This window comes from Odocoileus virginianus, chromosome 32, assembly GCF_023699985.2.
Source record: "Odocoileus virginianus isolate 20LAN1187 ecotype Illinois chromosome 32, Ovbor_1.2, whole genome shotgun sequence".
Classification (NCBI taxonomy): Eukaryota; Metazoa; Chordata; class Mammalia; order Artiodactyla; family Cervidae; genus Odocoileus; species Odocoileus virginianus.
The window spans coordinates 27308186-27332805 of NC_069705.1; the positions used below are offsets into that span (position 1 = coordinate 27308186).

The 24620-nt window shown below is 40.3% G+C and overlaps 1 protein-coding gene across 8 annotated transcripts in view; it reads left to right on the forward strand.

Moving 5' to 3' along the window:
• Positions 1-24620, forward strand: part of FAT1 (FAT atypical cadherin 1) — a 122592-nt gene that overhangs the window by 52365 nt on the left and 45607 nt on the right. For all 8 annotated transcript variants that reach the window (XR_011485159.1, XR_011485158.1, XM_070460005.1 and 5 more), the window contains exon 3: positions 8173-8487. Coding sequence is in view for 6 of the 8 variants with exons in the window: in XM_070460005.1 (XP_070316106.1) it covers positions 8173-8487 (315 nt within the window). In the remaining 2 variants the exon portion in view is untranslated. The remainder of the gene's footprint in view (positions 1-8172; positions 8488-24620) is intronic.

Below are 24620 nucleotides of genomic sequence, written 5' to 3' on the forward strand. Positions count from 1 at the left end.
ATGACACAGAAGAGCAAGGTTTTTGCAGCTTCAGGTCTTTTACTCAGATCCCCAAATGTTGGGAAAACAGCAAAACCAGTCTTTTCCATCTGGTCTCTCCATTTGTGCATTCTGTTGAGTGCAGGACTTTCCCAGGAAATGGCAGGCTGTGTTCAGTGGCCCTTATGCATTTCTCCAATCCGAGGACACAGCCAGAGGCTCAGCCGTATCTCAGAATGGCTGGAGCCCGACTCTTTGGGATCGAGCCCCAGTTCCACCAGTAATAAACTTAACCGTGTGACTTTGGGCAGGTGGCTTGACATTGTTTCCTCATCTCTCCTCTATTAAACTCACTAACTACCCACTTCTTAGAGTTTCTAACTCTATTACCCACTTCTTAGAGTGTCTGCAAAGATGAAAAGACGTGAGACACACTTGAAATCGTAGCTGGTGTATCGTGAACTCTATATAATAGATGGATTTGCTGTTTTATAACAGTATCACCAAAAAAAACACCAATATCACCATTATCATTACCATTTCACTTGACTTTGCTGTGTTCTTAGTCACAGATGGCTTCTCACAAAATAACACGCAAGCTCCTGCTTTTGGAAGGCTGGGTGATGGTAGCAGTCGGTACCATATCGTTCACCTTTGCGACAGGACTCACTCTTTTTAGCTGTGAGGGGACAGCGGTACACATTGGACTGTGCTGTCTGCTGATGTGTGCCTAGGGGCTTGCTTGGCCTGTGGGGGTTGCTTCTTGGTGGACTCATCTTGACCTTTTTTAAATTTATCAAAAACATGGGATATTTATCCTATTTGTGTGGTCTCGAGCATTTAAAATTTTAATTATGTATTACTCTCTTTTTAAAAGTATTAAGTTTTCTTGTTGTTTTTTTGCAGAGAATTTTTGTCTGCAAGACAAACTATTAAACATGACTCTGTCCATATTTTCCTTATATTTCATACTTACCAACACCAGTAAAAATACATGATAATATCTTATATACTTGAGGTGAAAGGAAGTATGAAACTTTTATTTGACTACCAAAAGCATTTTTTCTGTGTCTTTCTCTAGGTGGACTGTATAGCCATTTTAGCATCTGAAATGCCTTTAACAGACTCTTATCTCATTTGTTCCTGTATTTTAGTCAGCAGTAACTATGCAGTTTTACCAAGCAATGCAGAAACAGGCAGAAACATTAAATATATACATATTATATATTTACATTATGATCTACTGTACTTAATGTTTCTAAAAGAACTGAAGGGTTTTCATTTGTTAGATACTGTTGCGTGTCAGGTTGGTATAGTCATTTTAAAGAGTCTTTGAATTTCAGAAATAGAGCTTTTTATATCAAGAAACTCAGTTTTATCACCGTTTCACATTAATGTTATCAAGGCAAAACTTAAGTGACAGCAAATCTTTCAATATTTACAGTAAATTTAGAAGTTACAATGGAAACAGATAATTGGATTGCTGTTTAAATCTTTAGCCCAACATAACAAAGTTTTTTTCTGTGGACACTCTAGGATCTCTCAAGGTATGGTATTTATAACATTATCAGTCTCAATCTTGTGTTTAATGAAAATGAGATTAAAAACAAAATTCAGAAAAGTTTTATCACTTAAAGAAGAAACAAATTGCGTATTAATTATCCCTGATGGATGTCTTTTGAAAAACTTTGGTAGATTACAGAAAAGTTGAGCAGCTGGTGTCCCCTGCCCTGCACAGTTTCCCCTGTTATTGTCTATTTGTTATAATTAACAAACTAATGTCAATATGTTCTTGTCAACTAAGGCCCAGTTTACTCAGTTTCTTTGATTTTTATCCACTGTGCTTTTTCTGGTCCAGGATTCTCTGCAGGACCCCGCATGACCTTTAGCTGTCATATTTCCTTACATTACTCTTGTTTGGGACTTGTTTTTCATCCTTACCTTGTTTTTTGATGAACATCTGTTTTTCAACACATGCTTAATAAGCACCCCTTTACCAGGCCCTGAACAAAACAGGCGACAAATCCATGCCCTCAAAAGGTTTAGTTTTTAGGAGAGAGTTTATCGTTGACTCTTTAAAGACGAATGCCTTATAGGACATTACTATTTAATACGACAATTGAGCGACTTCTGATTTTTCCATAATGAGCAGAAAAAAATGGAGTGGGCATTTGCAGATTAATTGCAGAAGCATAGCTGTTATATCTCTAGTCTGTAGAAGATAGCTGTTCTTTTTAAGTGAGCATTGTTTTTACATTTGAGAAAACATTTAGTTCCAAAAGAGTTACTCTGTTTATGATGAGACTACAGAAATGGAGAAAAGAAAGGTCAGCCCCTTGTTGCCTTCAGGGAAAATATCATCAAAAATTACATTTTACGTTGACATTTTTCTGGTGGTTGACTAAGAAGCTTTTCATACAATTGCTGCCATAAACTTGGTTGCAGAGAAGTTAAAAAAAAAGGTGTGGTAATATGGTATATCAGAGATGAGGGTAGGGTTTGCAAGTTTATGTTGCCAGATTGTTGCTAATTATAAGTATTTTTTAGTTGGAGTAGCTAAAGAAGCTGAAATAGCATGGTTTTGTTGAAAGCTTTGGCACTAGAACTTGATATGGGGCCAGCACCTGTTAAACCAAGAAAATAGGAAAATTCCAGGAAGGAAAGGTACTCTCTGGCCATGGAAATTTGAATCAGTTAAATTATTTTGGGCATTATAGTGGCTACATACTACTTTATTTTTGCCTGAAAGATTGCCGTGTTGAAAGCATCTTGCCGACCGGTGGCAGCTGGGGAGACTGCTGGACGTTCCTGTCCAAGGCCAGTGTTCAAGTTAACGGGCCATTAGCCATCAAGGATGGGCAGCAGAAAGTAGTTATTTTTGGAAACCTTTATTTACTTTGGGGCCGTTTACTTGAGCAACTAATACTGTACCCTACAGCCTTTAAATAATTGGACTGTGTAAGGAAGACACCATCAATACCTGTCTAATCATGGGCCTGTTTAAATATATGGACATGAATGAAACCTTTTTGAAAGAAATTTTGCTGTGAGCTATATTTTCAGCCACATTGGTCAAGCTCTTTGAACAGTTACATTGTATTTTTTTCTTTCAGCTCTATTTTTCCACTGTACACACATTTAAAATCAGTTTCCATAGTGACATCTGGTGGTAGTTTTGAAATCCTAGAGAGTATGTTTGGAATGATAAATATTTTTATTTAATAGCTCCAGATTTCTGGCTTCTTCCAAATTTTTCAGCTTTTAACAAACTCCCCCTGAAAATGCCTTCATCGTATCCTTGAGATTGGAAAAACTAGGCCATCTCTTGTTTCCGTCACGTTTCATTAAAGCTGAGAAATGATTCTTATAGCATTGCTGGATGGTGCATATATACCAGGCTTGTCTGAACTCGTCTTCTGCGCTCAGAATGCACAGTGTCGAATCACACAGCAGCATCCTTAGCTTGCCTGCTACTTGTGCACTGTTAACCCTTTGACAAGAAAGGTGTCATTTCCACCCCCGCCATCTCACTGGCTTTCTCTGGTGCATCACCGATGGTCTCGTCTGGCTGCAGGGAGCTCTACGCAGCCCTGGGCTATCACTTCTTCGTCTCTCCCAGCCCAGGCCTGCAGATCATCTCGTTGGTTGCATGCCATTGTTGCTCTCCCAGACAGTGAAAGAGGAACAAAAAACAGGCCCAGAGAGGGAGGTATTTGAAGACGAGAGGGAGATCATTGGAAGTCAGTGTATGGATGTATATATGTGCCAAATGGAGTATTACTGTGGGTGTGTGTTAAACAAAAAAAAAAAAACCTCTTTAAAACCAGAGTTTAAGTATTTATAGTTTTTGTTGGTTGTTTCAGGAAAAGTGAATTTATAAGCCAGTGTGCAGAAAAGTAGGAGTTATTGAAAGCTGGTTTGGTAGAAGATCATGGACTGAGAAAAATGGAACTGGTATAGTTTTGAGAACTATAGTAGGTCTCTGAACACAGTAGGTCAGTTCACTTCCAGCAATACCTGGGAGTCTTCAGTAGTTATTTTCCTGTGTTAAAAGTACTTCATGATGGAATTTTGAAAACTTGTTTCTTTTGAATGAATTAAGATAACTAAGTTACAGAAGAGAGCCATCTATGCATGCTAGTTGTGGCTCTAGGAAGGATGGGGAAAGAATGGTGACAAGTGTATAAGGACTGAAATAATGACTGAAGGAATAAGGAATAAGTGAGTAAGGACTGAAAGAATAAAAACTGCTCCGGCCAGATTTCTCAGTAGCTGCTTTGTTGGTTGTCTCAGAAACAAGGACGCCTATAAAGAATAAATGAGATTCTGATGAGCCCATGGTTAAGGAGGTACCTTACTCTGGACTCTTATAAAGAAAAGTGGAGTCGCTCAGTCGTGTCCGACTCTGTGACCCCATGGACTGCAGCCCACCAGGCTCCTCTGTCCATGGAATTTTCTAGGCAAGAGTACTGGAGTGGGGTGCCATTTCCCTCTCCAGGGGATCTCCCTGACACAGGGATCGAACCCAGGTCTCCCTCATTGCAGGACTCTCATAAACACTCTGCAAAAATCTCTCTGCCGAAATATGGTCTATTCCCATCTACACTGTGCTTTCAGAATAGTGGTTCGAATTAGAATCTGCAATTAAAATAGTGCTTAGGCACTGGACCCTGGACCTCTGTGACCAAGCAGAGCCCTGGAATCTTCTCTGCTTTATTGTCCTCTAAGTTTGGGAAAGACTCTGACCTCCACAATGGGAAACTGCCTGTGGGCTCTCATCGTGGCAGCCCCCACCCACATCCATGATACCCAGCACCCTTGCTGTGGTCGTGTGTGTGACAATGAATCTGTGGCTAATGATAACAGTATAGCCTGATGGTGAAGAGCCAAAGTTCTGGAATCAGGCTGGCTCATTCACATCTCAGTTCAACCTTTTTAACTGTTGACTGACTACTTAATCACTGTGCTTCTCAATCACTGTAAGGCTAGGGCCATTTGCTTACTTTATCTAAACTTCTGCCTCCTCATTTGTGAAGCTTGGAAGAAAATCAGATGATTCCTGTGTTCTTTAAATGATTTAATACATGTAAGTACCTAATGAAGTCCTTGACATGCAGTAAATCTTTATATTGTTAAATTATTATAAATATAGCAAATTTACTCATGTTATTACCTAAGCATTTTTTTTTTTAAAGAAGAGATTATTCAATATGCCCTCCTTTCCCTTTGGAAGTTAAAAATTCACCTTATTTTTTAGTTACCTATCAGCTGTATTAAGTAATTTTGTTCTTTTACAAGGATATAATAAAATACATTAAAACATGAACATCTCAGAAGTCACTATATGAAATATACATAAAGATATATAGTCCAAGAATTCATGAAATATGAACATCTGAGTATCTCAATTGCTACTTCATGCAATTCTAGTTTCTCCCATATTTGAGTAGAGCAGCTTTAGTGTCTCACTTTGAACTGATGGTGATATCTGGCAATTCCCTGGGCCTTGACACCTTCCCTCCAGACTGTGGCTCAGCAGTCAGGCACAGACAGGTGGGGTCCCCTCAGTTGCTAGGGTGATTGGGAGAGAGGGCAGTTCCCAGCAGAAGCATCCGTCTCATACATGTGCACTGCAGTTCTGAACGCTTTCAGACCAGACTCCACGTGGGACTGGATAGAAAATCAAGAGCTGTTTTTGTCTGTGATTTAAATCTTATAACGTATTTGCATTTTCTGTCTCTTTTTTTTCCTTCTACCCTGACACTAAAAAAAAAAAAAGCTATTGTATGTGAATGAACACTTAATTCACGCCTTCTGAATACTGATCTGCAAAAAAATGGACAGCATAGCACTGACTTGTCTTTTCAGGCTTTTCACAGTAAATTTGGTTGACTGCACCTTTGTCATACTAACAGTAAGACTGATGGGATTTTGTTGGTACCTGAAGTCAGAGATTCCTGGTGTTTGAACTCCAGCTCTGCCATTTCCTAGGACCCTGGGAAAGCCTCATCACTCTTAATCTGAGTTTTTTATTCACAAAATGAGGATAATAACACCACATATATGGGGAGATTAGATATAAGGAGTGAATAAAATAAGGCATGTAAGATAGTTATAGTGCCTGATATATAGTAAAGATGGACAAAACTTTTCCTAATTATTGTTATTAAATGCCTACAAATGACATTGAGAGAGAGACAACAGTTTTTAAAATGAACTAGTTGAGGATTAGAATTCAAAAGAGGTGAGTGCATACCTTGTACCTGTCTTGAAATTTTCTAATAATACTTCACCTGCCAAGTGAATTATATTTTCATGACATGGCAGAAACAAGAGAAGCATTTGTGCATTCATTTGTTTATGTAATCCTCTTAGGACATTCAGTTATTCCCTGATGCCCTTTGTATCAATTGATGGGAGTGATAAAAAAGAAAAACTGGAAAAGATTACTTTCCCTTGGTTACTTAGGGCACTCTTCTTTCAGGCTAAAAACAGATATAATTTTGCTAATTTAGTGAACAGATTCAGTATGCATAGACTCATGTTTGGACAAGAGAAAAAGGAACACATGTTTGACTTATCTGCTGTACAGAGACCAGCTAGCTTCTTTTTTATTTAAGAGTTCTGAGTCTTTGTTCCATCGTTTTAGGAGGAGATCCATTTTGAGGGTTTGCTAAGAATTAATGAAGCAGTAGTCGGAATGCTTCTGAATAGCAGTACATGTTCATTTTATGATAATCCAGTTCACATTTTAATATTTAGGTTTGGTCTTTATAAGTTGGAAACCTTTTGGGGAGGGTTAGATATAATTATTTAGTATTTAAAATAAATGAGGTCTTTTTTTTTATATTAATAACCTCAGAGAAGCACATATTTAAATTTACATCATGATAAAAAAATAAGAAATACAGATATGTATTCAGTTAAAATAAATACTGCTTCATTTCTGAGCACAGATTAAATAGATATTTGTTACTTTTTCCATAGTAGTTTGCATTCAGTGGAAAACTTTAGGGATTCTAGAGTTGTAGGATTTCCAAAGTTTTCAACCTGGATCATATTGAACACTAAAAGTAGCATTAATTCACAGGGATGCTCTTCCCTGGTGGCTCAGATGGTAAAGAATCCCCCTGCAACGCAGGAACCCAGGTTCAATCCCCGAGACGGGAAGATCCCCTGGAGAAGGAAATGGCACCCCACTCCAGTATTCTTGCCCAGAGAGTCCTATGGACAGAGGAGCCTGGTGGGCTACAGTCCATGGGTCATAAAGAGTTGGACACGACTGAGTGACTAGTTCTCACACACACACACACACACACACACACACACACACACACTGCACAAGAGAAAAATGCAGTGATGTATTTTGGGAAAACCAAATGACAAGATTACACTATTGAATAAAAAGGTGGGGTTTGCCCATGACAAGTGGATATTTCCGCTGTTAATCATCCTGAGATTAAGTACGCCTATGAGTGATTTCAGGGTCTGGGCCAAAATGTTGCAGACATTCTAACCGTCTTCTTTGTAATTTTATAGCTCTGCCTCTCACTGGTTGACTTAATAAGAGATGTGTCCTAGTTTGGGTCTATTTGAGGACTATTCTGTATCAAGTCCAGTTAAGATATACATTCAACTTGTTCATTCATTTGATAAATAGTTATATAAATAATAAGTAGTAATGTGCTGGGTAAACTGGTATTTGACAAGGAGGCAGTCTCTGCCCCATGGAACTTGTAACGCGGTGAGAGCATGGATGTTTTTAGCATCTTGCTTGTGTTGCCATTTGTTTAAGGCTATTAAAAGAAGTGGAAGGATTTCAGGACATAAGAGACCATATTTGCCCATTCATTTCTTTGGGCTGTTTTGAGACTTAAATCAGATAATTTTTGTAAAGCACTCCACGTGGTGCCTGGCACCTAATACCAGTGATGACAAAAACTTTTATAAGAGTGACATTATGTGCCAAGTGCTGTATTTTAATCATTGTAAGTGTATTAGCTCATTTTTTCAGCATACTGTTATTATCCCATTTTATAAAAGAGGAAACCAAGACACCAAGAGGTTCGTTTGCTTAAGATGGCTTAGCTGTGAACCTTACATAAGTCAGAGTTGTCATGTAGGCTGACACTTTCTCATAGTGACAAGTTGTTGTTGACATACTGCTTCATGCTTTTCTTCTTCCTTTGCTAGGTGTCATAGAGACTTCAGATCGACTGGACCGTGAGTCGACCTCTCATTACTGGCTGACAGTCTACGCATCTGATCAGGGCGTGGTGCCCCTGTCCTCCTTCGTAGAGGTCTACATAGAGGTGGAGGATGTGAATGACAACGCTCCGCAGACGTCGGAGCCTGTTTATTATCCAGAAATAATGGAAAACTCTCCCAAGGATGTATCTGTGGTCCAGATTGAGGCATTTGATCCAGACTCTAGCTCTGATGACAAGCTGACATACAAAATCACAAGTGGAAATCCACAGGGATTTTTTTCAATTAATTCTAAAACAGGTATGTGTTAATACTGTTATGTATGAAATATTCATGCATGTACCCGTTTGATTTGGGGAAATTTAAGAATTAAATTTCTTTATTTCCTACTTTTCTGTAGTTTTTGATAAATCATTTTCCTTTAGAATTATTCAAGACAGGCTTTTATTCTCTGATGAAAATTTAGCCCCATTTTTTTTTCCTTTCAATTTGCTTTTATAAAACTACTTTGCTTCTTAGTAAAGTTTCACTTGCAGGTGAAAAAGCAAATATTGTAGTTCCGTTAATAGCTCCTAAATTTAGTAATGTATTTTAAACTTAACTGCAGATTCTACTGCTGCTGCATTTTCCAAACTCTGCATTTTATGAAAACTATCAAAAGAGTTTATTTCACAGTTCACAGTGCTTTTTTTTTTTTTTTAATGTTGTTTTGGAATTTTTCCATAGAGCAGTGCTGTGTGTCTGCAGGCAGTAAAGGATCAGAATTCAGTAATTTTCAAATTGGGAGCAAATTCTTGAACTCACACGTCAAATTTTCCTTCTGACCATTTTTTTACTCTGAATGTCCAACATTCTAAGAAGGTACTTCCTTGACTCCAAAATCCTTATAAACTTCGAATGTTTGAACTTTTACATTTGACAGTGCATCAACTTTTTCCTTAAGTCTTGCTTCTCTTTATCCTGTTGCACATACACACACACAAAGGTTCAGCATAGCTATCCTTTGTGTAGTAAAAAGTTAGCTACCACTTATACATGAAAAGTTTGCAAGTGGGGTCTACAAGCTCTCTTGATCAAAGTTAAAACAGGACTCTCCACATGACACCAAGAGGACAGTTCCTTCGTAGGAAGATAAAGCTTCTCTTGGAGGAGGTCTTTGGCCTTTGAGCCTAGACTCTTCAGTGAGTCGGCACTTCCCATAGAATCTAGTTTCCATAATCTAGATTATGAAGAGGTAGATTTATAACTTACATACCTCTGTCATGCCTTTGCTTATTATGTCTTATTTAGGGGAACTGTCCTGTTCAGTTATTGAGTTGTCTATTTGATATATCAAGGAAATAACATATAAAAACCAAAATTAAGAAGGTATTCTCAGCTTCCTTGCGAGTCTTTGTTATATCTTTTTTTTTGTACTGTTCTTATTTTATGATTTACTTTGTTGAACTTAAAAGGAAGCAGTTTTTAAGGTGGAGAGAAGCTTGAATTCAATATCCATGTATGAAATGCCTGTAGAAAGATGCTTGATAAGGGAGCATGTGTGTATGTAATATTTTGTGTCTTAAAAAAGGATGTTAAAAAAAAAAAAAAAGGATGTTAAAAAATTAGTTTTTAAGCCTCTTGTCACCATATTCCAACCTGTCCTATAGACTGTCTTTCTTGATTAGGACAAGTAAACAAGATTGATTTTTGACTATACTTTTGTCTTGAGATTAATATGCTCTTGCTCTTTGGCCAAATTTTGATGTGTTCCTCTGATGGAGATTAAAAGTGAGGTTTGGATTGTTAGACAACCAGTAGCTGATTAAGAATGATTGAGCCCTGTAAGAATTTAATTATGTGGGAGAGAAACAGGACTTGAGGGTCTTTGCTTTTGAAAGTGTTAGGAATAGGATGCCAAGGGAGTTTCTTGAGCCTAAGAATGAGCGCTGGGACTAAGAGATTGTGTAAGAACAGCCTGGTGGCTCAGACAGTAAAGAGTCTACCTGCAATGCAGGAGACCTGGGTTCCATCCCTGGGTTAGGAAGGTCCCCTGGAGAAGGGCATGGCAACCACTCCAGTATTCTGGCCTGGGGAATCCTATCGATAGAGAAACCTGGCAGGCTATAGTCCATGGGGTCGCAAAGAGTCGGACTCGACTGAGTGAATAACAATTTCATTTTACTTTTTCATAAAGATTAGAATCAACATTACCTCTGGTGACTAAAGGCTTGTTTAAGCAGTGTCTTTTATACTGTTTCACAGCATTACTCATAACTCAGTTCAGCCTCATTTTTGGTGAAATAAAAGGAAAGAACTAAGAGCTAAAAAATTTAGAATGCACTGTCAAATATAAAAAGAAGAAAGATGAGATATTTATAAAAATTTCAGAGGAGGATTTCATAGTCAAGAAACTATTTGCTTGAAATGGGGGCTGGTCACAGACCTTGAGAAATCTAGAAGCCACAGCCTCGAGGTAATAATTCAGGAACATAACCACCCCTTTTAAACAGTTGCTTGTTTAGTTAGACTTTAAAATATTTTCACTTTTCTTATAGCATCTCTCTTTTAGATTAGATTAAATCCTTTGTGAAGAGACAGGCAAGCAAGCTATATGCCCTTTGCAATATCTGAGCAGATACCATATGTCTGGACATAATGTGTATTTGAGGACAGGAGAAAGAATCTGAGAGAAATTATATAAGTTAGAGCTACCGTGGGGAGCCTTGAAACCTTGGTTATCTGTCTCTGGCCTCTGAAATGATGAGGACACTGCTGTTGTGTTATGTCTTGAAGAAACGGGATTAATGTGGTATCGCCACTCCCTTTAAGTCTGTCTGTTCTGACAACTCTTTGGAAGGGATGTTTGCTGAAACCTCAAAACTCTTCCTTTGGGGAGAAGAAATGCCATTTTAGAGTCCATAGCTAGCTCCCAGACCCTTGGGCAGCATATAGATCCTGATGATAAGACAGTGGGGGAAAATTCATGCAGATTCCCAAGAGGTTTTATTTATTTATGAGTTGAAGGCAGATAACAGTGGAGAATAACTATAGTTAGCACTCAGGAATATTTGTTGTGAAGCATGTAGTAAACTGTGTTTTGTAAAAATGTCTGATCATTCCACAAGTCACCTAAGTCTCTAAAAGTCTCGAAATAACCATATATTAGCATGGGCACTGTAAAAGAAGATAGTAAATATACAGCCTCACAAGGTCCACCTCTGGATGCTTCTGTTTCCTCAACTCAGCAGATAATTTGGGCATGACCTTGAGGGTCCAAATGTAATGCCTCGAAGGATATATGTGCCTTAGAACTTTTAAAGCAGACTGACTTTCAGTAGGCTGGTCAGCATCACTGGGGGCCGAATTGTGAAAGCTGATGAAGACTGTCAGGTAGAAGAAAGTTTCCGTGATGCGCTGACCCATCACATCACCTGGGGTCCCAGAATCATGTTACCTAATTATTAATGGTGGAGTGAGAAAATCACTGGGCAGGAAGGCATGAGATGTGGGCAGTAGTGAGGTTTACCTCTGGGATCTTGGAGAAAACTGGCGTCCAGGTCCTGACGTTCTGTGATTAGTGATGATCTTCTTTGCAGCTGGGAGAGATGCCACGGCCTCTCCCATGTGCAGGAGTTACTTACCTCTGTTCTGTTAACACTGCATGAGGTATCCAGGGTCTCAGTAGATTGATAAAGGCATGCCTTTCTTTGGATGAACAGATCTGATGAAGTAAAATGGGTCTACTTGCTTCTTAGTGGTTAAGAGAAATTTAGAAACCTGATGATTATCACAGCATCTAACAGACTAAAGGAAATCTGAATTCATTGGCATTCAAATCATTTTTTAACTCATCAGGTGTTTACTGAGCCGCTGCTGTCTATTCAGCATGTTAAGAGATGCTCTGAGAGTTAGTAGTCTGCGTGCATGAAATAGCAGAGAGAGACAGGTGAATGTGAGATGTGTGCCCAGGTGCTAATAAACACCTCTGGAGGAAGTGGGAAAGTGATGATGACAGATGTGGTGGTGCAGGAAGGAGGATGGAGGCCCCTTGGAAAAGTTAGTGTGCCGATACAGCAAGTAGTCAAGTGGATGGAGAGAGACGGGGTTCGGGGGTGTTCACGTTGGGACAATTAGAAGGAGTGGTGAGGCCAAGAAACCCAGTTCAGTGAGTGTATGAGAGAATAGCTGTGCTTGGTGGAAAGGCGTAAATACCAGAAGAGTTCAAGGATAATATTTATGTTATTTTTATAAATAATGACCTATTTTGGAGAGTCTCTGTGCAATCCCTTGGAATGTTCTGTATAAACTTAAATCAGATGGCCTCACTAAGTCCTCCTGGAGAGGAGGAAACATCCCTCCAGAAACTTTCTCTCTCCTATTGTCATGGTGGGACGCCTATTTTTTAAAAACGGAATCGAAAAACCTTGTCTAGGACTGGGTTTGATCAGCTGAATTGGGGATTCTCAGTGACAAGTTTGGATGAACGTTTTTAAATGTATTTTTGTGCCTAGAACTGCCTTTCTGCGTCTCAGATGGTTATGTTGTTTTTAACTGGGGTGGCAGGGTGTTTCCTTTAAACAGAAGGCACAAGCAAAAGCCACTTGATCTTTTCTAATTGTTTCCTTTTCTAATACACACTTTGTTAAGGCCAGAAGTTCTTATAACATTTTTTGTTTGCTTATGCTCAGTATCAGGGTAAATCTGCTTCTTTTAACAAAAATCATGTAGTTGCTCGAGGTGGGAGAGAGGCAAGAGCAGAGAGCATTAGATTCTTCTGAGGCCTGGCAGCCTGGCTCCTGCATGCATATGCGTCACAGCTTCCTTGCAGAATGTCAAGGACAGAGAAGAAGGGGGCCGAACAATGGGGACCAGTGTGCACTCCGAGGCTCCGTTCTCCACAGGGAACCTCGGCAGACCGGAGCCGCCCCAGCAAAGTGTCTTTCTAGTCAATGCCATCAACGTGAACTTCTGAGGTCCGATAGGTCGCTTACAGTGGGCATGTAATTTCCAAGTGTTCATTTGGGGCCTGTGCATGCTTTAGAAATGACTACAGTTTTACTCCCTTATCTCTGTGTTGGTATTTTCCAAGTTTTGGACACAAAGCAAGTATTGCTCTCTACTTTTAAGAAAGTTTTACTGGAGTATCGTTGACATACAATAAATTGCACGTGCTTAAAGCCTGCGATTGGATGAGTTTTGACATAGCTACCCAGCTGTGAAACCATCCTGCAGTCAGGCAGCACACCTACCCATCTCTTCCCCTAAGTTCCCCAAGCCACGTACCCATCTCTTCCCCTAAGTTCCCCAAGCCACGTACCCATCTCTCCCCCTAAGTTCCCCAAGCCTCTCCCTTCTGTTGCTGCCTCCTCCCGCCCCCAGGCAGCCACTGATCTGCCTTCAATCACTGTATATTAGTTTGCCTTCCCTAAAGTTTTCTATAAATAGACTCACAGAGTGTATACTGGGGTTTTTTTTTTTTTTTTTTGGTAAAGGTTCTTACACTCAACATACTTTCTTTTGAGAGTCACAGATGTTGTAGTGAGGACCAGAATCCACTGAAATAATTCATACCAGCCAGTTCTAAACCTGCTTGAGCTGCAGCACCTTGCCCTTTCCACGGAAACAACAGGGAAGGTTGCGACCCACTCTTTCTCCTGCTCTTTCTGCCTCCTGACTGGCCCCAGCGCAGACCCGCTTGGCTGCGGTGAATAATAAACTCTTTTCAGTGACAGTGGTCTCCTGATCTAGTGGCCTCAGCATTCTTGAATGATAAGAAAGCCTGCATAAGCACTCTGAGGCAGCTGCTGTTTGTACTCTCTTTTACTCATGTACAAACAGGAATGCATTATTTTATTTTTCTTGTCTTTTTCACAGGGGTGGTAGCATACTGTACACAGTGATAAACATCTCGGGTTTTTCGCTTGTTAGCATTAGAGGCTGCACCTTAGGAAAATTCCTTTATTGTAGTCATTGATGGGCTTGCCACCTTATTAGAAGAGTGTAGGTACATATCCATGTACCTTTCATACCCATTTCACTGATCCACTTATTTTACACTGTCTAGTAAATGTTTGTCAGAGAAGGCAATGGCACCCCACTCCAGCACTCTTGCCTAGAAAATCCCATGGACGGAGGAGCCTGGTGGGCTGCAGTCCACGGGGTCGCTATGAGTCAGACACGACTGAGCGACTTCACTTTCACTTTTCACTTTCACGCATTGGAGAAGGAAATGGCAACCCACTCCAGTGTTCTTGCCTGGAGAATTCCAGGGACGGGGGAGCCTGGTGGGCTGCCGTCTATGGGGTCGCACAGAGTCGGACACGACTGAAGCGACTTAGCAGCAGCAGCAGTAAATGTTTGTGGGGTTTTTTTGGTTTTTGTATCTTCCCATTCATTGGGGTACATCTTCCTGTTTGGGAACAAACACTGAAAAATAAATTTTTCATGGTTAAAAATAAATTCATCAGAACTGTATTAAGTAGAGGTGCCCTTTTTGAATATAGAGTATGTTTGTGGATGTGATTTCTGTGTGTCTGCAAGAACATCTTCAAAGCGTTTAAGCTCTTTGACAACTATTGGATCTGTTTCCATCTGCTTAAAATTTTAAATGGTTTAAAAACTTTCTTGAGGCTGTTTCAGCTTACTGTTTTCCTAGCTTTTCCTCTATCAGTTCTGTAGAGTTAAAATTTCATGTGTTTTGGAGGCTGATCTCTAAATCTCTTATTATTAGATCTGGAGCACATGGCCCCATTGAAATCACAGAAGCCACACGGGTCCCTCTCTTGGGGCTGATTTCTGTGAGACTGTCACATGCTTGTTACCTTTGAGAGTTGACCTTGAAGGAGACGGCCGAAGAGAAACCAGCAGCGCTTGGCTTTCCTTCTTTTGCTACTCTTCTGTGCTGTCTTCTGATCTTTCTTGTCCCACTCTTCCACCCTTGACCTCACTTTTAGATCAGGCTAAAATAAAACTTTCTCCGGGAGCCAGAAGGGCAGTGACACGTATAGCTTATTAAGCATGTGGCACTTAATGTATTAAAGCAGCCTCACGTAGTTGATCTTTACAAGAAGCCCTGTGAGATAGGCAGAGACTGCAAATGCCAGCACTCTGCTGTCTTCTCCACTGGTGTTTTCCCCAGTTTTCAAGTAAATTATATGACTTCAGTAGAGAAGGAAATGGCATCCCAGCCCAGTATTCCTGCCTGTGAAATCCCGTGGACGGAGGAGCCTGGTGGGCTAACATCCATGGGGTTGCAAGAGGTGGACATGACTGAGCAATTAAACCACCACTACACAGGGCTTGAGAGAGAGGTAAAGGCCTCCTGAGCTCAGAGCCAGGGAGACGTGAGTTTCATAATTGCTGCTTCTGGTTGCAGGATCCCGTGTTCACTTGATGCGCTTTCCGGTTTGGGATGTACCTGCAGTTTCAGATCTGTTTTTCCTGCACCTTCTCTGTTTTTTGCTGAATTATATGATGGTTGCTTTTTAGGCGAATCTTATTTCTAGTAATATTTTCAGACCGAAAAGCACAGAGCTTGTAAATAACACTAAGTGTTTAAACTTCGTTTTGTTAACCATGTATGGTGAGGATCATTAAACCTTTGCCGTGAAGGGCCAAGTCTGCAATAACCTCAGCTTTGCAGGCCACAGAGTCACTTCACAGGCACTCAGCTCTGTCACTGCAGAGTGAAAGCTGCCCTCGACAGCAGGGGAATTAATGACAGTGGCTGTGGGTGCCAATAAAACTTTATTTATGAGCATTGAAATTTGAACTTCATATACTTTTCATGTGTCACATTTCTGATTAAGAATGTAAAAGCCATTCTTAGTTTGTAAGCTATACAAAATCAGTTCGGCAGTAGTTTTCCGACCTTTTATATGTTGATATATTTACTAGTGGGGCTGGTGGTACTGCTGATTTATTTCTGAGAGGGTAGACAACTTGATGTTCCTGAAGTAAGAATTAAATTTATTTTCCATTACTCTAAGCAGTGAATATTATAAAAAAGATGAGATCTGTATTTTGCTTCTCCAGGTTATTAAAATTGTTCTTTAAAGAATAGTAGTAGAATATTAGTTACCAAAGTTGAAATCTCAGAAAACATTTATCAAGTTGATGATAGACTATTATTCAGATCGCTTCTACTTTGAGAAATAACTGTTTCTTGTTCATTAGAAGATACAATATTTTCAAGTTTTGAGATTTTCACACTTCTTTGTGCTATTATATCCTGTTAAAAATATTTCAGAGCTTGAAATTCCAGCTCTCATAGTTGGTTATGTTATATTTATCAGATCTTTACCATTTTCTCCATTTTTGTTCATCCCTTATTCTGCATTGAGATATTCATGCTCAAATTAACCAAGTTACAGCTTCATATGCTTTGTAGAGGACAGCTTTATACAGGGACCTTTTATTCATTTGTTTACATGCAGAATAGAATAATGTAGGGTTATTTTATGTTCAATGTAAGAAATGTTCTTTAATTGCAGATAGAATAGTATATATGTGTGTATATATATATATACATGTATATATATATAAAATATATACACACATACATATATATATAGTGATCCCTAAAGCATGAGAAAGTCATAAAATGCTATAATAGTGAATAGGTATGCTGGGTAACCATCCATGTTCTAGTCGAGTGTCGTATTACAACTGTTTTTTCTCATTCAAAGTAAATGGCATTTTATTGTGGCTGAACAAAGTGCAATAGGAAACAGCTATAGCTGCAAACAACTTCCGAGGGTTTCCGGTAACATTTGATAGCTGCACAGGAAGGAAATGAAGGGCCAGTCACTTTACAATGGCAGGAATTCATTAAAAAAAAAAAAGTTTACTTATTTGTGGTCTTTTCCCAAATATTTGCAAATATTAAGGAAGACTCTTATAGATCTTACTTGTTCTTCCTGCTTATTTTTTATTTTACCATGAAGTATGTTATCCTTAAAGTCTAATAAAAATCAGATTTTATGCACTGCTTTTTCTGCACATATTGGAATAGATAAACTTTTTTCCCCCAAAATCTGTTAATCTTGAATCCTTAAGATAAATTGTTTCAAGGAGTATTCTTTTCTACGTTGCTGAATATCATTTGCTCAAATTACTTTAAGTACCAGTATTTTAAGATTTTGCATTTAAGTGCCTGAGTGAGATTAGCCTCTTTTACATCAACATGATGTTAACTTTATAAAATGGGTTGGGTTTCTCCCTTCTCTATCAGTGCTGTATCTGACATTTGTGGGAATGTTGAAGGCAATTCCCAGTAAATTGCATTTGGCTTTTGATCTTATGTTTATGTCATGTCTCAGCACCACCCATTTTTTCAGTGAGAAACAGCTAGTCAAGATAGACCTAAAGCCAGAAGAGCAGTCTGGCGATTTCAGGGTGCAAATTCTTGCTCAACCCCTGCTTGTGTGACTTTAGGCTGGTCATTTGATTTCCTTCTTTGAGGGTTTTCCACGAGACTCTCAAAGTTTGAACTAAATGAGTTCCGAGCGCCCCTCCAGCCTTGACAGCCTATGAATAGAGTTCCATTTTTGGCTCCAAGCCTAATCCCGCTGGCACCAGGACTGCAGAGACAAACAATAGCTGCTCAGATGGCGGCAGCTGCCAAGAGAGCTCCAGACAGGCTGTGGTTACATGCGGCCTTAGAACGCCACCTAAATAAAGACAGCGCCGGGCTGCAGGGGATCGCTGAGCCCAAGGGCCAGAGCTCCAAGGGGACGGATGCTCAGTGGTAACCGAAGAAAAACTGGAGTTCGCTCTTGGCCTGTCAGGCAGTCTGTATTTTTAGATGCGAACTCCGGTAGCAATGCCCACCTCCTTGCCTGCCTTTGCAGGTCTGCTCTGCCTCTCCACTGCGGGCGCTCGTCTCAGCTTGCTTGTTGTGTGGTCATTCAGTCCTGGCTAAGGTCCTGGAGGGTCAAGGTGAGAACTAAGCGTGATATGGAGGATGTGGTTACTGCTCAGTACTTATTCTCCAGTTGACTTGTCTGAAAATTAGCAGAATTCATACGATTTCCATTTCGCCTGTTGGAAGAGGAGTCTTAGAAATTTGAATAGGAAAACACTGTCCTTGGTCTGGTTTCTGTCCTCCTTCTTCCTGTGGTGTCCTCTGCCTTCCCATTCTCCAGACCTCAGGACTTTTAGCTGTGCTCTTTGTAAATTGCCGTTAACAGCGACACTGTCACTTTATTAAACACTGTTTTGCGAACACTGTCACTTTATTAAAGCTGGTTGTGCACAAAGATCTGTAGACTAGAAAGTCCCTTGGAACAGTATTTGTCATGTGCTCCACATGGAATTCTACAGTTAATGTCTCTTGTTTTCCTGTCTCACTGTCCTTTGCTTGCTTTAATACTTAATTTTAAAAATGAGAATGGTGGTGGCGTTCAGTCACTCAGTCGTGTCTGACTCTTTGGGACCCCATGGACCCACCGCACCATATTTCCCTGTCCTTCACTGTCTCCTGGAGTTTGCTCAAACTCATGTCCATTGAGGTGGTGATGCCATCCAACCATCTCATCCTCTGTCACCCACTTCTCCTCTTGCCCTCAATCTTTCCCAGCATCAGGGTCTTTTCCAAATATTAGAGTAAAAAATTAGAGTAACTGACATTTACTACTAATAATTACCGATATATTGCCTCCTTTATTTTCCATACATTTGATTAGTTCCTGTAGTTTTGTGATAGCTTAACAACTCAGAGCAGGCACCATGGAAACTAAAAAAAAAAAAAATGAACAGTATCAGCATCTCAAAATCTTGGAAAGTTTTGCTATTTTCATTATTTAGAGTTAAGACAGCTGCTTGCAGAATTTGGATCTTAATATAACGGTATGTTTGCTATTGAAATACTGCTTCAAATTTTAACCACAGAAGAAGATTCTGACTATTGTGGATGTTAACATTGGGTTTTGACATATATAATTTGAAATTGGAGACTCTCCAAAGGAATAGAGATGAGTTATATCATTAATTTAAAAAGTCAGTGTTTTGTTCACACTAGTTACATTTCCAGTGCTAGGTGACCCTGTATGCTGGGGTGGCTGCGTATGACGCAGTGCGCAAGGTGGCACTTGTCCATCATCGCCAGGAGTTCTGTGACCACAGCGCCTTTCCAGAATGTATGTTGCTGTAGTTCATGCATTTCTGTAAAATAAGCAAAAGGATGAAGAGTGGCTGCAGGAGTAATCAGAATAGTGGGAAATGTTAATTAGGTGAGCAGGCTCTTGTTCTCTTCCTTGATCTTTCTCCTTCCTCTGCTTATTTTCAAGTAGAATAACTGGAAAATGACTCAAAGTAAATTTCCTGCCAAGCAAGGTGAACGCATGACCACACAGCTTTTTTTTTTCTTTTTTAGAGTCAGGACTTTTTCTTTCATAGTTTCGGTTCTTTAAAAGCTCTTTCTGCAGATCGCAAGTTATTTTCTCTCTCCAGGCAGTTGGACCTTAATCCTATTCAGAAATTCTGTTTTTTTGTTTGCTCTTTCTTCTCAGCTGCCATCTCATTGCATCCATGGTGCTGATATTTCAAACCCTTCCTTCCAGAACCTAAGCCTTCCATTGTTGCTTCTTGGCTTCTTTCATTCTTAATGTGGCTTCAGGCTCTGATGCTCTGTGTTTACTCATTGCTCGATGGTGTTGAGGAAGCAACTTAATTTCTGAGCCTGTAAAAATATTTATTTATTATGGTACAGGTATCGCCATATGTATATATATGGATCGAGTGAGATAATACATTTAAAGCTCATAGCACAATAATTGGGAATTTACTGAGCCGGAAAACAACTAGAGATAAATGCATTTGATGCATTAGTTAGCTTTTGTTTAGGAGCAAGGGCTACCCTGGTAGCTCAAACGGTAAAAGGAATCTGCCTGCAATGCAGGAGACCTGGGTTCCATCCCTGGGTTAGGAAGATCTCCTGGAGGAGGGAGATCCAGTATTCTTGCCTGGAGAATCCCATGGACAGAGAAGCCTGGTGGGTTACTACAGTCCATGGGGTTGCAAAGAGCCAGACATAACTTATCAAATAAGCAACAATAAACTGTATTTGCTCTCTCAGTCCATTTCTGTTTATAATGTCATTGGTCTACAAATGGGATGTTATGTAGGGCAAGGAAATTTTTTGTCTTTTCATTTCTATTTTTAATTTAACAGAGTTCAGGAGAAAAGAAAGATAAAGACACAAGATTACAAGAGGCAGCACTTGCCTATGCTTTTTTTCTGCCTTCTCCCACTCTTATTTTATTCTCTAAGGTGCTTTTTTGGACCTGTTAAATAACGAATGATTAACTGTTGCTGGTTTTTTTCTCTTAAACTTCACGTAAGTGACAGTTGAGAATTTTCAGAGTTGAAATACCAAAGTGCAGTAAATTATACAGTGTGATGTGATGGGGAGGGAGGATTAAAAACCCCAAACCTCTCACCTGGGCTCCAGGAAAACTAAATTCTAATCCTGGCTTTGATGCTGATTTACTGGTGAATTGGAACAATTTAATTTGTCTCCGGCTCAGGTAGCTGAGTTTGATCATCTTAAAGGCTTCTCTCTATTTCTGAAGTAGCGCGCTATTTCATGAAGTATAGCTGCTTCTGGGATTTAGTGGTTAACATTACAGATGAGCACCAGTGTTTAAAGAGAAAGAAATGGATACACTTATTAGATATTTCATCCCGACAGGGTTAATAACATGTATGTAGAAATGGTATACTCTGGATTCGTTTCTGAAAATAGATGTTTGTCAGGCAGGCAGGCAAGGTGGAGGATTAGCAGGCTTGAGATGTGAAAAATTACAGAGGTGAAGATGGAAGTGAACTGCATCATGAATTTCGAAGCTAGATGGCTCCTTGGATACCATTTCCGTCGTGTTCTGCTCCCAGTGTGGTGGCCTACCATGAGGTCAAGCGCCCCTCCAGAGAGCATCCCCGGTCTTCCTCGATGTTCCTGCTTCATTAGAGCATTTCGTTTTCTCTCCAGAGTTCATTCTGTGTGGAAATCCACAGGAAGCACTCATTTTCTCGGAGGGGCGGCCCCACCTCACACCTCCGCGTGGACAGGCTTGCCCTGCCCTCCCTGATATGGGGTTGGGGGCCCGGGAGCTGTGGCCCTCGGGATAGGCGCCCTTGGGATGCAGGTGTGCAGACGTGGGAAGGAAGGGCTGGAACACTTACATGCAGTTGGCCCGCAGCTCCTGCATTGGTTCATCCACGTCTGGACCTTCGTCTTCCTTCCTTCGTGGTTATAATCACTCATCGCACACACTCTGTTAGCCTGCCCAGCCGGTTACAATCACTCATCGCACACACTCTGTTAGCCTGCCCAACCGGTTACAATCACTCATCGCACACACTCTGTTAGCCTGCCCAGCCGTCCCCTCCTCGTTAGAGAAATCCCTTTCCTCATCTTCTTCCTGCCTCCCTGGCTCTCGCTTGATCTTCTTTTCCAAGCTTCCCTGAAGTTACTTGGCAGAGGGAGACTTCCTCCTTTGCTTCGGAGGCTTCTTCATGGCGTTCTAGACACTTCAATAAGGTTGGCCAACCCTCCTCTTTATTTTTCGGTAGGAGAAGGAAATGGCAACCTACTCCTGTATCCTTGCCTGGAGAATCCCGTGGACAGAGGAGCCTGGCGGGCCGTGGTCCATAGGGTCGCAGAGAGTCGGGCACGACTAAAGCGACGAAGCACGCATGCATGCACTGTCCGCCATTCACCCTCCTTTCTGTACGTGGGGTGTAATTAAGTCTGTCTCCGCCTCTGGCACCTTCTCTGCGCTTCACATCTGTGCCTCTAATTGTCTTCTGCTGGACACCACCATGACCTGACCTAGACCACCTGCCTCAAGGCCTGACGCCTCTTACCTATAAATACATGTTAAATTGTCCTCTCGTATAAGCTATAAATTTGTATCATTTCCTAGTGTAGTCTATGTGCCTCTTACTCCAATACATATGTTTAAAATCTACTCTTATGTTTTTAAGAAATTCATATGTTCACACATTTAAGTGTTTTTTTTTTTAAGTGTTTTTTTAAGATAACAGAGATACAACAATATAAGCAAGGTACACGGGAAAGGCAGAGTCTTGTGGGACTTGAATGAGTGACTGGAGTGCCCATGTGGTGATGTTAAGACAGAGCAAATAAGAGAGCCTGGAAAACCTAGGAGCAGAACCCCAGGCTAGGCTTGTCACGGGAGACCTTGGAAGTGAGGTTTAAACTGAGAGGCCAAGAATGGATGGGAGTAGCTGGGATGATTAAGAAAAGGAACAGTAGAATTCATCGCGTTTAAATGGAATTAATATTCCATTTGAGTTAAGGGAGAATTAATTTTAAGTATATAGAGCATTCAGTTAATTCCAAACCTAGGTGATAGGTTTGCTTTTTGTCTTTCCGTGTTTAGTTGCTCAGTCATGTCCAGCTTTCTGTGACCCCATGGACTGTAGCCCACCAGGCTCCTCTGTCCATGGGGATTCGCCAGGCAAGAATACTGGAGTGGGTTGCCATGCCCTCCTCCAGGGGACCTTCCCAACCCAGGGATCAAACCCAGGTCTCCTTCATTGCAGGCGGATTCTTTACCAGCTGAGCTGCCAGAGAAGCCCAAGAATACTGGAGTGGGTAGCCTAACCCTGCTCCAGGGGAGCTTCCTGACCCAGAAATCTCACCAGGGTCTCCTGCATTGCAGGCGGATTCTTTACCAGCTGAGCTACCTGGGGAACTCTTGTCTTTATACTGAACTAGTGATATGGACATAAGATCATCCTCATTAGCAGTCTGGCGTGCTGTAAGGAAACTGTAAAGTGAGGAAGCATATTTGCTAAGATACTTACTTATTGGTCACAGAAAGTTATTTGCTAAGATTTCCTGTAATAAATCATTATGTTCTACAGAGCAGAACCCTATTTTGCTATGAACATGACAAGCTGTGGCCTCTTGCGATGTTAGCATTAACAGCAAGTTTCTGATGGGTACATGAGGACGATTAGATGGGACTAATCACAGCAATTTCCTGTCATTTTTGAATTCCTTAAAGCCACAATCAAAGTGTGGTAAACTTTTGATAAGGAGAAAAAAGGGGATTAACTTTAAAAGTTCTTTGACTAATGAAAATCAAGCCTGTGCAACAGTCAGCCACATTTTCACACCATTAAGCATTGTGAACCATTTGCCTTGAACCTCTTTTCATCTAGAAATACGGTTTTGGAAAAACCCCAGATTCTAATGTACAATATAGTCTTTTGTTGTCCTTATTAAAAAGAGAGCATTGCTTCACTGAATTGTGGGGAAGATAATGTTGATGTAGATTCTTAGTGACTAAGGGAAAAAAGACTTTGAATTAAATGAAAACACAAACCTTTCATTTACAAGTTTAGAGAAATGTTTTAAATAGCCTTCAATTGGTAGTTTTGTGAAATTAGCTAGGATAATAGGAGAAAATCAATTAGAATGATAAAATCTGTTCTTAAATATGAATTGTTTGAGATATTTCTCTGTGGAAAGCCACAGAAAGCTGGGCAAAAGGAAGCTTAATCTTAGCGGCGATTTGCCACCTAAAGGCCTTACCTGATCCTCACATCTGATGTCACAACCACTCAGTTTATACCTGTCCATCATCAACACAGTTTGCAGAGCATATTTTAGTGGTTGGAGGAATTTTGTTTTGTGTGAAGTATAAGAATATATTTCATTAATTTTAATGGCCTTCTAGGTGTCAACATATGTTGACAGTTTAAATAGATATAGATAGATATTTGATAGGAAAATCAAAGGAATAATGGATATGGGGTTTAATTTGAGGATCATTTCTTTTCTTCTTTTTGGGGGATATTAAATGATTGTTATTTGATTAGCATTTACTGGAAAATCCCATTACTTTTTACGACAGTTCCTCATGTTTGAGGGTGGATGGCCCAGAGGTAATAAATCATAGTCAAGATTATATTTTCCAGTAGTCCTTTTTGATATAGTTGTAGAAACTTTTTCTGTCAATTCTTAATCACCTCTGCAGCAGTCACAGGAGATACGGATGAGGTTGAAATCCTGGATAATTTCATTTTACTTTTTATAAACTTTTTTTTTCTGAGAAAATGTAATGTGGAAACCACTAAACAAAGTTTTTAAGTGTAACTGATTTCTTCCACTTAATCCCTGTCATTTATCTAGTATGTTTAAGAACTGTTAAGAAGAGAAAGTGTGCTGTGTGCTGCGCTTAGTCAGTCATTCGTGTCTGATGCCTTGTGACCCCGTGGACTGTAGCCCGCCAGGCTCCTCTGTCCATGGGATTCTCCAGGCAAGAATACTGGAGTGGGTTGCCATGCCCTCCTCCAGGGGGTCTTCCCAACCCAGGAATCGAACCCAGGTCTCCTGCATGGCAGGCGGATTCTTTACCGTCCCAAGCCACCAGGGAAGCCCTGAGAAAGTATAAAGTATGGTTAATAAATAATACATA